Source organism: Adelges cooleyi, unplaced genomic scaffold, assembly GCF_023614345.1.
Source record: "Adelges cooleyi isolate 19-005CV unplaced genomic scaffold, UGA_ACOO_1.1 ACOO_flye_CR_arks_rails_tigmint_CR_PRNA_574, whole genome shotgun sequence".
Lineage (NCBI taxonomy): Eukaryota > Metazoa > Arthropoda > Insecta > Hemiptera > Adelgidae > Adelges > Adelges cooleyi.
The window spans coordinates 4,681,012-4,695,723 of NW_026096268.1; the positions used below are offsets into that span (position 1 = coordinate 4,681,012).

The window sequence follows — 14,712 nt, forward strand, 5'->3', positions numbered from 1 at the left end:
GCACATTTTTTTAAAAAAACTTTTAAGACAGTTTTTAGCATATCAAGTTGAATTTTACAAGTATAAAATAATTTAAGAGATAATATCTTATAATCAATTTATTATTCAAATATCAAAGTATCATTAAAGTAAAAATATATTGACAATGACTATGACAGTCTTCTATGGCTGTCGATTATCAATTCAGTAACAGCAATATTTTGAAAAAAAAATCATCATTATACTATTATAAAACCTAAGCTTAACATAAAATAATTAGAATACACATTAAGCATATACATCTTCTCGATCAGCGCCGACTCCGTCTCCGTCTTCTAAAGACGAGAAATTCAAGAAATGTGCCGGTCGGTGAATCTCGTGGTAGAATTCTTTTGGATTGGCCAACTGAAGTTCATACTTCATGTTTGCATCGTGTCTCACGCCTAAACATTGTTACAAAATGTTAGATCATATTTAATTATATATAAAAAATAAAAAAAAAGCACAAACCCATAAAGTTATAGTTCCACGATCCTTGTGCGGGAACCATGAAAAATCCAAGGAATCTGTCCGATAACAGCATTTGTACTTTTTCATAATGACTCGGCAAATATCCTTTAGGATTATTACCTTTGTCTGTATTTTGACGTCCCCATTCAAATCCACTAAAAAAAAAAAAAATGCATATATTTTCAGTTGTTTTATAATAATTTTACCATGAATGCAATTCAATTACCTGGGAGTTAACTTATAAGCTGTTAACGAACATGAACCTGGAGTGAAACTGCAAGTAATGACTACAGTTTTCTCTCCGTCCCAAGAGGCATTGTCAGACATTATTTTAGCATGTGTACTTATATCCTAACAACAATAAGAACAAATTATTTGATAAAAATAAAAAAATTGTCTTGTTTTAAACATTATCTCCAAATGGAAAACCAATTATCAATTTAAATCAACACAGGTTTTACTAATTTGTATTTTAAAGTTCAAATACTAAAAGTTAAGTATTTTGGACATTTCTGAGGATTTTAATTGTACAAAAAGGTTGACATACCTGTGGTGATAGTTGAGGTAATTCATTGGGTTGCGTGTGTATCCATCCGAGTGGTTCCATGTCGGCAAGATAATGATGATTATTCGGCAACTGCGACGGTACGTGTATAGTCTGATGTGTTCCCCATTGAGGAGGCATCACAAGACATCTGATTTCTTTCACTTGGGGATTATCTGGAGGGCTAACGCCATACAAATATCCACAAATCTACAGGCAATACAAACATTAATAAATTACCTAAATATTGTTTTATTTGAAAAACAAAAAGTACCTGAGCACGGAGATCGGATATTGTGACAAATTTCTTTAAAACGTTTTTAGGTAATATGTACGTATAACCAGTCTCTTTAATATCGTCTGAGGACACGTAAATATGGTTTGTACGGAGGTGGAGATTTGTTGCGGAAATTGCACGGACTCGCCACTCGGTTTTGGAGCTAACAAAAATGACAATAATTTAAAGTATTAAATGTCGAGCTTGAAAATATTAAAAAAAATGATTAATTGTTATACCTGAAAGTCTGAGTTTCATAGTTAGAAGTAGTGGAAGTAATGATGTCATCTCCGTGTTTATTAACAGTTCGCGTTGTAGTCGCTGTCAATTGTGATTGTTCCTTGGTCTGTTTTTCTATTTCAGCGATCTGTTGTCTTTGTGCAGACGGAGCGCTTATTTCCATTCCCAAAATAATATCTCGAATTTCAGATTGTGTCAAAGATGCAACATTCACACTAAAAAAATAATTCAAGTATTATAATAAACTGGATTTAAAAAAAAATAACTATTAGTGAAGAGTAAATACTTGTTTTTCTTTCCGTAGTCGGCTAAAATCAAATCTTTTAGTTGTACTTCCACTTTAATCCATTCATCGTCACTCAGCGTAGGCCAAATATGATGTGGTTCAGTGATAGTTGTCTTGTCTGGTTTCAATATTACTTTGGTACGCTCAGTGTTAACATGCAAAGCTCTCAGGATCAAAATTAATCGAGAAAATGCCTATGAAAGTAGAATAATTTTTTTATAATAATTGTTAGGTTTTTCTTCAATAAGTTAAAATAATATTATTATTAACAAAACTTACCGTGTAAGAAGAAATTGTTTTCAACCAATCATCGTACAAATTGAACAAAACCATCTGAGGTTCAGTAGCTTTTAATATAAGATCACCAAACTTCTCAACTTTCAAACATGCTTGGAAAGGTAATTGCAGTTCTGATCCTTTGATTACAATATTAGGGAAATCCAAAAGATGCACCTATAAACCAATAAAAAACAAAATTTTTTTTTTAAAATTTAAAAAAAAAAAACATTTCTTTGTACCAACTTACCTCAAGGGGATCTAACATGCCTTTACGAGTAACAATAATTTGTTTGGGTTGTTCTTCAACTGGTAAAGACCGAATTAAAGCTGCAACTTCTTCAGCAGTTTTCCATTTAGCCAACTAAGTTTACGAATTACAAAAAAAATATATATTAACTCAATGAAACACTATGTTGAAAAAAATATTAATTTACTTGTCCCAAACGTTTCTGACCAGCCCAAACCGAAGTATGAATAATTTTTAAAAACAGTTGTCCGGTACGTGGGTTGAATATGAAAATCGCACCATTTATTGGTTTGGTCGTTAAATTACCTTCAAAAGTTTTATGAATAGTTACTCTGTATACATTGGTGTCGTCAACAAACCTATAATAATAAAACAAGAAAACCAAACAAATTACATAAACAACAATGCAAACTAAATAAAAAGTTTAACTAAAAAAAAAATTATTATATATATATTATTACCAAATAATTTGATTAGAGAACAACTCTCCGTAGTTTTGACTCGATAAGTAAGGTTCGGTAGGTTCAGACGAATATAGTTGCAGGGCTTTACGGATACGTTCCCTCAATACATACAGAGCAGGATTAGCTTTCATAATTTTTGCCATGGCTTGTTGAATTAAAGGTTTACAACCAGGGAACCAATTACCATATGCACTAAAAGTTGAAAAATAATTTTTTTTTTTATATTAACAACATTTTTTAAAAAGTCAATAGAAAATTACCTGTGTAAATTATAAGCCAAGTCAATTGAAATTAGTACACCAGTGGGTGAGGGATATATTGACATATTGTCAGTAGTATAATCCAAAAATTTAGCTCTAGCATAACGTTCAACATCGTGTGAGTCGTAATCACCCCAGCGAAGTTGGACATCTAGCCAATATTTTTGAGTGGTTGTATTATCCATAGTATCTCTGAAAAGAATAATACAAATTAATTATATTTATATAAATAAAAAAAACATTTTAAAATTATTACTTTGAATCTGCTAAAAGCGATGGTCTGGAAACGTTCCATTTATAAGCAGCAAACAGTAATATGTCAGCACAAGATGAATTCATTTTGTACGATTTACGAGGGTGAATAGTTTCTTTTTGGACGGTTTCGATTTCTAATGCATCTAGTTCTTGATCAAACACCTGTATTTTATATTTTATTAAGATACATTTTACAAATAATTTAGTCCAAATAATTCACTAACCTGACAAAGATCCATTACAATAGATTCGTGTACTTTTTGCCATAAATGGGCTCTGAATATTTGAATTAAAGAAATTTTCAGTGTAGGGATTTTTCCGTGCATGAATATTCCAGTCAAATCAAGTTGCACTTGGAAACCGACGTATACATTAGCACGGTTAATAGTTGGTGACCACCACAATGTAAACCGACGATTTGGTATTTGATTCAAACCCGAACGTTGAGCGTTAGTAAGTTTCTTATACTTCATAGATTCTTCAAAACCAGACGCTTTTTCCCTAAAAAAAAAAAAAAAAAAGATTAAATATCATACTTGTTAGTTGTGATAACTAAACACGTTTTTTCTGGCTTAAATCTCATTTTTGCTAAAATTTGGACTTACCAAAATAGACCTTCCCATGTTGGGAAATAAGTTCCTTTGAATAATGTGTGTTCCAATATACCTTCGACACCACCCAATGCTTGTATCATGTCTGTACGATAATTATTCAAATTCCATAATTTACCATCGTGTCTTTGATGAGTCCACCAGAAAGGATTTTGCTTGAGAACCTAAATAAAACATTTAATATCACAATAAATCATAAAATAACTATTGAGTCTTCAACAATATCGATATTGTGATATTTTCATTACTGTAAATTGATTACTAGCGATTCAATGACAGGAAAAATTATATAAATGTTTATTTAATAAAAATTAAATATTATTTAGATATAAGTAAATTGAACAAAATTAAATAAAATTACTTTTAAAAACATACAAATTAATGATATTTTGTTTTAGGATTTGAAATATTTTACCTGGTATTGTTTGAACTCTGTTCGAATTCTCCAACCTTTATCGTAGGCAAGAGTGTGTCTGTCTTTTTGGAACAAGGTATTGATTCTGGGAATACCTCTATCCCAACTGTCTTCTAAATCTTCCAAAGTTAAACGTCTGAAATTAAAATGGAAGAGTTAAAGTATTTCATCAAAATGTCATACACTGTTATATTAAACAATAATCGTACATTTCTATATTTAAATTTAATGACCAATCAACAATATTAATTTTTTTTATTTGGCATGTCATAAAATAAAGCAAAGTGAGGATATTACTTATTTTATGTAATTTTGGTATTTTACAAAAAATCTGAGCAAATTTAAAATATATATATTTTAATGCTTATAATAAGGTTTTTAGGGCCTATTTTGTGTTATGCTTTTAGTTCCGAACTCGGCTGTTTAATATTTACAATCATACCGGTTTTGTGCATTGGCTTCTTGTCTTTTTAATGCATACTCTGCCCATACTCTCTGAGAATCAATAAACTCTGATTCCCAAGGCTGTATGTAACGATATAAATTTGGAATCAACTGATCTTCATCATGACTCATTCCTGAACGAAAATGAGTGATGCCCACATCGGTTTGTTTTGACCATCTTAAATCAGACTAGAAAATAAATTATAACGTCATTAATAGTTTAATCCTGTATACATATTATGTATGGTAAAATAATTCATTACTTGAGGAATTAAAACATGACCCATAGACAACATTCCCAAACCGCCGAGCTCTTTAGGTGTGTAAAACACCACGGGAGGGAATCTTGAAGGCATTTTCGAATTGAGACCAATCTTGATACGTGTTTGAATTTTGTTTTCACATTTCACTAATAAGTCCAATAGTTCTTGAGTATTTACAACAGCTTCACGGAAATAAGTCATCAATCCAATAAGTGCCGTATTCCATTTGTTGACAATCTGTTTTAAAATATCAGTTAAAACGTACAATTTTTTAAAATAATTTTATTTGTTTATAATATCAAACCTTTGTAAATGTTGTCGAACCACTAGCCATTAAAATTTGTCTAACCCGATTATGGAATCTTTGCAATGATTCGTCATCAACTCGCAAAAATGACTGAGCAGTTCTTTCTTTGGTGATTTCGTTTTGTAAATTCCAAATACCATCTCGATGTGTAAGTTCGTCATGAATTGTACGGCACTAAAAAAAAATTTGAGAAATAAATATAAAATAAAAATAAGCTAATACTATGTTCAAAATCTAGTGCATAAACAGAACAAATTTTATTTTATTTTTACTTACTTTGGGTAAAATACGACATTCAAAACCACTCATGTTGAATAACAGATTAGGATTGTCTTTTGAATAAACGCTCACAAAACTGTTTTCCCATTGTATCGTAGTAGTTGAACGTGGCAACCTGTTCTTAATATCCCAAAAAACAGCTCTTCCCCTATACATAAAACAAATTTATACATGCATTTATATTATGCTATTCAAATTACATTTTACAACAGAGTTGGCAATAACTCAGGTTTTTTTTTAAACAGAAAAGGCCCAACAGGTTAGATTTTTTTTTTTAGTAAATTCCAAAAATCCATGTAACCACATTGGCCAACTCTGAAAACAAAACTTACAAGTTCACGTCATGCTTCATCAAACGCATTCTAGCATCTCGAGGCCAACATTTTTTGTTGTTGTAACCAACAATATTTTCATTGTTAGGATCTGGATGCTCAGTTAAGTAACGCTGTATTAGATCTTTAGCTTCTTCAGCAGTAAACCTTTAAAACATTATCGAGTTAAATAGTACATTATACAGCTTATGTACAGTTCTAAAATTGTTATTTTAAACTAATAATACCTTAAGAATATGTGCACCCTATCGATGTATCGACAATAAAGCCGTACAGGATGTGCCACTTCGGTTTGAACATCTTGGAATGTTAAAAAGTCATTAGGCATTTGAGGGGGTCCAGCCATTTCGGATGCTCTCTGCAGTCCCAAAACTAACAAATCCAAAACTAATCCATAATATTGAACTATAAACGATGAAAACTGTAAACCCCTAACTATACCATAACTGTTTGTATGGTTCATGTCCTGTAATTTGTTTAGTCGTTAAATTTTAGTTGAAGCAAAATTATTTGAATTTTGAAATAAACACTGTACCTTATAATTTATGATGACATTACTCTTGGCAGTCATGTAATCAGCAATGTTATGATCCACTATCAACCTCAGCAATCTGTTCAGTAATGTCAAATCTATCTTTTCATAGATTTTTTCAAACTTAGATTCAAGCAAAACATTGCATTCGCCTTCGCTGACATCCCACACGTCTTGTAAATTATTTACACCTATTGTAGCACAACAAATTGGTCATTAGCTTTGACAAATCAAACAATAGAACTGATCTTAAAATCCAAAACAGAAAAGTTGCACAAAAAACAATATAATCAATAAAAAAAAAGGTGTAAGCAAACTGTAACAAAATATGCATTTTTGAGTTGGAATTTTTTTGATAAAAGAAATATACATACGAGTATTAGAGTAAGAAACTTAAATCAAGAGTAAAATACTCAATATGTACTTAATGTTACTTCTGTAATACTTTTTTATGGAAACTGTAATACTTTTAAGGTGTAAATATTGTAATAATCCTTGTTTTTTTTAAAGTTTAAGTTACTAAAACATAATTTACCTTGACACCATTTGTATACAAGCAATGGTGGAGGTTCAGTGTCGGATGGTTTGATCCATGGAGGAAACAAACGACGTTTGTCAGCTTCATACCACAAGTACTGATCTAAATAAGCATCTGTAATTTTTTCTAATGGTTCTACATCATAAACAGGTACCAAGTGAGAATACAAGTCCATGAATTCTATTCCTACCTAAAATAAACATATTTCAAAAAATAAATAAATTTTGTTTTAACGGGTTTTCATTCTATACATAAGTAACTCCAGGAAAATAATATATTTAAACATTTTTAAGCAAATCTTATTTGGCAGAAATGATAAACTAACTAAATAGTAGGTGAATACTCATTATTTTTGTTAACTCAATGGATTTTAAACGTGCAAGCAAATTGCCAATCTTTAAACATCTAAAAAGCCTTACTATACATGTACTTTAAATATTTTTTTAAGTAGAAGTTATATTTCGTTCAGATTTATTTTTTCCAAATAACATTTATAACAACAGATCACAGACCACGTTATTACTAAATGTTATAAGTCTGTATTCATTTTTGCAGATATCAGACCCCTGTGCTTATATCATCATAACAGTAAAAACAAAATATAAAAAATGCTCAGCAATGCGAAATATCCTATTATTCCTTATGTGAAATCATCACAGACAATAGTCACAAAAGAAAATAACAGTTGGGCATCATTGTGCATCCAATATCAGAGCCCCTACGCAACTCATCATTATCCATTTTTCTTTATTACTTTTAAAGAAATTAATATTTATAACTTATCTATTTCTAATATAAAAAAAAGAACAAACTAATATATTATTTCCCTTAAGTTAATATAATTAATACAAATATACCTCAAGACCCGTTTGCCAATGACATCATCATAACAGTAACATTTTTTTTTAAAATACGTACAAAGCGTTGCTTGTTAATATAATAAATTATAATTTTTTTTTAAAAAAATTACTATTTTGTTCAGATACATTTTTTCCAAATAACATTTATAACAACAGATCACAGACCACGTTATTACTAAATGTTACAAGCCTGTATTCATTTTTGCAGATATCAGACCCCTGTGCTTATATCATCATAACAGTAAAAAATAATATATAAAAAATGCTCAGCAATGCGAAATATCCTATTATTTCTTATGTGAAATCATCACAGACAATATTCACAAAAGAAAATAATAGTTGGGCATCATTGGGCATCCAATATCAGAGCCCCTACGCAATTCATCATTGTCCATTTTTTTATTATTACTTTTAAATAAATTAATAATTATAACTTATCTATTCCTAATATAATAAAAAAAGAACAAACTAATATATTATATCCCTTAAGTTAGTCTCGTTTGCCAATGATATCAGCAGAGGCTTTTTATAAATGAAATATATATAAACTACTAAAATATTGAACTTTAAATTTCGATCAAACTTAGTCAAAGTATAAAATATTAATACTGTTGAAAAATAATTTTTAGCTTCGATGGCTCAAATGCATGATACTATGAGCATAATGCTTATTGTACTTACTTCTTTGAACGTTCTTTGAGTCAAAAGATGACGTTTAATTCTTGAAAGAGCTTCATGAGGATTGTCATAGGCTTGTTCAATTAATCCAAGTTCTTCTCGTTGACTCTGATTTAGCCGAGATTTTACACTAAAATTATGTAAAAAAATGTTGTAAGTGAAAAAAAAAAATTACACGCTATATAACCATAGGTAGCTCTTAAATACCTGTATGCTTCTTTCAAGCGTTCAAGAGCCAAGATTAATAATTTTGTGTCGTGTTTATAGGAAAGAGGTGGGAAAGGTATAGGAGCAAAACGTCTTGATTCTAACCAATGGACAGTAGTTGTATAAATTGCAACGGCTTCTTCTGGAGATATGTATGGACCATCCTAATGTATATATGACAATTTATAAATTTGTACATAATTATTACTAGCGATTCATTCATACTTTTAGATAGTTGTGTTGTCGTTCCTGTTCTGCCTTTAGATATAATCGAGTTAAACGACCCAAATTTTTCTTACACACTGTCTTATCAACCGTAGCTCCTCTACGGATACGTTCTCTGTTATAATGAGCGGTATTTGTCCACCAGTCGGCTTTCATTTTTACATATCGAAGAATCATATTTTCAATGGGAGTAGGTAACCCAGGAACCTAAAAAACAAATTTGTTGTTCATCGCCCATATATACAACATAAACATTTAATAACAACTTACTTTCCACGGGATGTTAGCTTTCCAACATCTCCAAGCTTCGGACAGATGTTGTAAAATCGTTCTAGCTTTGTTTTGTTTTATTCCTTCCGGCATCATATCCACTATATCGTGCATAACCTAGACACAAATACATGGCAATCAAAATACTGTATTTTATTGTAATATAATGGTATTAACTAGTTTAATACCAGTTAACTTGATTCACAAGTAATTTTATACTAACAGAAGCGCGAAGTTCTAAATCGAAGTGACTTTCAACACGCTGCTTAGTAACAGTTTTAGCAACACCTTTTGAATGTCTTCCTTCAAACTGTCTGGACAATAAATTACCCAACCATCGTTCTAATAACGGTGTAATACCGCGCATGAAGAACAACCATACGCGCCATCCAGGAGCCCAAAATCCACAGCCTGGACCTTTACCCACAGGTCCCTATAAATTAGAAAAATTAGTATTTCTGTAAACTTGTATTTTTTTAAACTTGGACTCACAGTATTGAAACGATAATAAATAAGATGTTTTAGATCTTTGCACATTCGTATTTGTCTCATAAGCTTATACTTATAACGGTACATGCCCGTCAGTTGCCCAACATGAGCAAATACATATTGTAACCCATCGGCCAATTGAAAAGCGTCTATATTGTTTAATCTATACTGTACGTGCGAGTCGATAATCAACTTGGTCAACCGCAGAATTTCTCGGCATAAATGAAAAGCTGTCAATAACATTAAGAATTATAAGTTAACAAAACACAATGTTAATATAAATAAGAATATGTTGTTAAAACAAATTTGTTAACCATTTCCAAATCTGGATTTTTTTCTCTCTTTGGTAGTTAAAGTTTTCACAGGCTTCAAGTTGAAATTATAATCCAAATGTAGATAGTTAAGATTTTTACGATGAATCAATAGATTTAACATGTTGTATCCTTGTCTGCATACTTGTAAGCCAGCTTCGACCCAATCCAATGTTGTTGTTTGGAAAAACTTAGTAAATTTAAATGATCGGAATAAATATCTAGTTGATATGGATAAAAAAAAATGTATTATTCATATTGCTAAAATTTATCATTATTATTTTTTAAAACTAAATTAAAAATTTGAATAAATAAATTAATACTTAATTTATTCTTAATACTTAGGTAACTGAATTATATTACCTTTTTTTCTGTGGTTTAGGCGGTCGGTGTTTTAGAGCATTCAACACAAAATATTTTAACAGCTTTTGATAGCTAACACGAACTTTTACTGGCTGGCCAGGTGGACAATGTTCTCTATACCAACTTTTAACTAATGGCACATCAATAGCTCTTCTACAACGTCCTGTTGAATAACAAAATAACTGTAATATTAGGATAATTTTGAAAGGGGTTTTAAGTCCAATGAAGAAATATTTACCAGATCGCATATTGAAAGGTCTGGGAGCCCATAGTAAAGCTATTCCATTTGCTGTATTATCGGTATAAACGGGCGTTTCTTGAAGGAATGGTTGAACTTCTGGTGGCAATTCAAACTCTTCGTCTTCATCAAAAACCGGTTCGTTGATCTAAAGTTGATATTATAAAGAATTATATAAATATTTATCTAATCAAAACAACAGTAAAACAAATAATGAGAACTTACTTTTACAGAATGTCTATGAGATATAGGATTAATTAAGGGATCAAAATAAAATGCTGGCAAATCTGGATCTTCTGTTTTAATATACACAACATTAGGGGCATGGTACCTGAAAGTTTAGTCTAATTAATTACACAGTTAATTTTTTATTATACAAAAAAGTAAATGTTAATTAGAAAAAAAACAATTTCATATTAACACTCAAATAGTATTATTATGAAGCTCCTTAAGAAAACTAGCAATATTAAGTTGCCAATTAAAATACCACCGTTTAGCTTTGTTTATCCTAGCTGAACTTGTGTTTTTCGTTATCGAAATGAAACCTGTTTTTCGTAGAAAGTGTGCTTATTAATGTTATAATTTATATTTTTTGTAAAGAAATTACTGTTTTGTTCAGATACATTTTTTCCAAATAACATTTATAACAACAGATCACAGACCACGTTATTACTAAATGTTATAAGCCTGTATTCATTTTTGCAGATATCAGACCCCTGTGCTTATATCATCATAACAGTAAAAAATAATATAAAAAAATTGCTCAGCAATGCGAAATATCCTATTATTTCTTATGTGAAATCATCACAGACAATATTCACACAAGAAAATAACAGTTGGGCATCATTGTGCATCCAATATCAGAGCCCCGTTTGCCAAAGATATATAACGGTAACATTTTTTTTTAAAAGTACGTACTAAGTATTGCTTGTTAATATTATAAATTATATATTTTTTTTAAGAATTCACTATTTCGTTCAGATACATTTTTTCCAAATAACATTTATAACAACAGATCACAGACCACGTTATTACTAAATGTTATAAGCCTGTATTCATTTTTGCAGATATCAGACCCCTGTGCTTATATCATCATAACAATAAAAAATAATATATAAAAAATGCTCAGAAATGCGAAATATCCTATTATTTCTTATGTGAAACCATCACAGACAATATTCACAAAAGAAAATAATAGTTGGGCATCATTGTGCATCCAATATCAGAGCCCCTACGCAATTCATCATTGTCAATTTTTTCATTTATTGATTTTACAATTTTGATAACATTTGCCCAAATTGTATCGTCAATGACATTATTTTTAAATAAATTAAAAAAGTAATTTACTTTGCCTACAAGCAGAACATTTATATACCAAAATTATTAATAGCTGCCACAAGTAAACATGAACAAAACACAAGTAAACATGAACAAAACACAACTAAAAATTAGATCTATTTCACTCTATTTAGTGGGAATTACAGACCACTAACATCGCTGCCGGCAGCTAACGTAGCTATCAAAGGTATTTTGTGGTATCAATACATATATTTTCTATATATTTAATATAGTTTTCTTTTATGAGAAAAAAAAATATACAAAATTTGTCCATAACTATCAGCGCAAATTAGATTTACTTTATCTAACCAGCTTCAACCATTATGAATATTACTGTTACACACATTTAGTAAAACAAACACATGTCTTAATGCCAATTTCAAAACTTGTGTGTCAATTGTTAGTACAAGACTTTTTAAAAATAATAAAAGGTGAACTCAATAAAACATACAAATCAACTTACCATGATAAATGAACATAATGTGGAAGATTGTTGTACAAGTATGGAAAAGCTATCCTATATTCAGTACGTACAGGTTGGCGAATTATAATTTTGTTAATATCGTTAAATTCATTCCAATCCTCATCTCGAACAAAACTAAAATAATTAAAAAAATAAAAATAAATAATAATAACAAAAATGCAATAGTTTTGTAAAATCTAAACAACATACGCAGGATTTGAATCTTTGATAAGCGGCTCAAATTTAGGTCCTCCGGGTATAGCCATGTTTAGAGCTTTTGCAGTGAAGAATGATTTAGGATCGAACAAATAAAAATAGTTGTCATCAACAAGATCGGTTAAAAGTTGATTAGCCAAACGATATAATGTGGCCATTTGTGGTAACGTCAAATTCCATTTTCGATAAGTAGACCCATTTACATGCCTAAAAACATATGAATGAAACAATGTAAAAAAAACTCACAATGTTTAATGTTAGTGAGAAGTATTAAAATATTAACCTCGTGTTTACTAGCGGCTTATGATCGTAAAGCCATTTAGCAACAGCAACGTCTTCTTCGTTATCTAAATCAATTTGAATAGCTTCAAGTGGTTCGACATCTAAAACATTGTCTGCATAGTCTAAGGGTGGTTCTTCATCGTCAAATGGTGGAAAACGCATTCGTTTGAAATGTCGTCTGTCACGTTTTTCTCTTCTCATCATAATCCACATAGTTCTACAAATATAATTACAAACCATTATGGCTTATACATTTAACATATGCATATGGTATCATTACGATTTGACAAATTTCAATATTTGTTTTATGAAATGTTGTCAATTATTTATAAATTATTAAATAGAGAAAATTCTATTAAATATAACTTACCCCCATTGAGCTATGTAAACTGGTTCAATAACCCAAGGAATTTCATTGACAAATGTTATTGCACCAGTAATGTGATACAACACTTTGACGTCTCTGATTTGTTCCCAAGGCATAGGCATATTTTCTAATAGTTTTAAAACTGCATGTGGCATATACTTAAGAGCTCTGAAAATTACAGTTTTTTTAGTAATTATCAACATTATACATTATGGAAATCTCTAGTTAGAAATAAATCAATAGGTAGATTAAATTAGAGGCATAGTATGACAATAACCCATTTTGATGGCCAATTCGTTTTTAAAAAACTTTTATTATGCAACTGCATTGTATTTGTTAAAACTATGCCTAACGGTTAACATTTTATTTTAACCTCTGGAGTAGGCTACTAACATATTAGAGAAATAATTTTATTAGGAAATTGCATAATTTCAAAACTAAATAAATAATAAAATTAATTAACTCTTAGCTTACCCAAGATAAACTCTTTTATCATGACGATATTTGCGACTACTCATATCACCATGATCTCTTATGATTTTACGTATATGCTCAGGAGGCATGTCTTCTTTTTGCGCGTCGACAAAACCAAACTTTCGTTTGGATGCAAATCTTTTGGATTGAATCTGTTGCCATTTTTGTGCTATACATAACAAAGGTAATGACATATAAATAAGTTATGTGGATAATGACGTTGTGTAGGTATGTTTTACATTTTTCTTGTAGTTTCTCTTCACTTAGAGGTTCAGGTATTCTATGAGGAGGAGCTGATGACATCTGATGCATTGCCATTTGTTGAGCTTGAATCTGAGCATGGACAGCAGCGGCCTGAGCATGGGCGGCTTGTGCTTGTGCTTGTGCCTGTACAGCAGCGATTTGCTGCTGTTGTTGTTGAACTATCATCTGAGCCCATGGGTTTCCACCCAACATAAAAGGTGGGATGGACATGGTTCAATAAACCTGATTGTAAAAATGTTTGCATATTATTAATTGTAAACCAATTTTACATTTTATTTTAACACGATAACGACAACTTACTTTAATACTGTACTGGCGTTTAAGGACAAGTCACATTTTACAATAACTTCAATTAACGTATTTTATGAAAAATGTCATGTTTCACAACAACCTAACTAAAACTTATAAGTTCACAGTTTGTAACGTACAAGTATACACTATATAGTCAAAACGAATGAATTATGAACATTGAACAAAAAAGAAAACACGAGAGTAAGCCGCTGTAAGCAACAATCCGGTAGGTATAACCATTCGGTTTTTGGTGTTCATGAAACGTCGGTAAACGCATAACATAATCACACCAAAACAATCATGATCCCAGTTCA

At 30.5% G+C, this 14,712-nt stretch overlaps 1 protein-coding gene across 1 annotated transcript; it reads right to left on the minus strand.

Annotated features, from left to right (window-relative positions):
• Positions 1 to 115: 115 nt before the first annotated feature.
• On the minus strand, positions 116 to 14,651 carry LOC126843390 (pre-mRNA-processing-splicing factor 8). Its single transcript, XM_050580904.1, has 41 exons — positions 14,408 to 14,651; positions 14,083 to 14,329; positions 13,844 to 14,012; positions 13,373 to 13,537; positions 13,004 to 13,219; positions 12,715 to 12,927; positions 12,505 to 12,639; positions 10,929 to 11,034; positions 10,704 to 10,851; positions 10,466 to 10,628; positions 10,106 to 10,323; positions 9,795 to 10,021; positions 9,526 to 9,735; positions 9,303 to 9,419; positions 9,033 to 9,239; positions 8,808 to 8,971; positions 8,604 to 8,730; positions 7,060 to 7,252; positions 6,528 to 6,715; positions 6,220 to 6,458; positions 5,993 to 6,139; positions 5,658 to 5,808; positions 5,379 to 5,555; positions 5,075 to 5,311; positions 4,810 to 5,000; positions 4,368 to 4,503; positions 3,947 to 4,116; positions 3,566 to 3,842; positions 3,343 to 3,503; positions 3,087 to 3,278; positions 2,824 to 3,018; positions 2,550 to 2,721; positions 2,363 to 2,476; positions 2,116 to 2,289; positions 1,837 to 2,030; positions 1,550 to 1,765; positions 1,308 to 1,473; positions 1,037 to 1,243; positions 716 to 840; positions 490 to 644; positions 116 to 422 (listed from the first exon to the last, which is right to left on the minus strand). The coding sequence occupies exons 2-41, from the start codon at positions 14,315 to 14,317 to the stop codon at positions 268 to 270; spliced, it is 7,152 nt and encodes a 2,383-aa protein (XP_050436861.1). The 5' UTR covers positions 14,318 to 14,329; positions 14,408 to 14,651; the 3' UTR covers positions 116 to 267.
• Between the last annotated feature and the right edge of the window lie 61 nt (positions 14,652 to 14,712).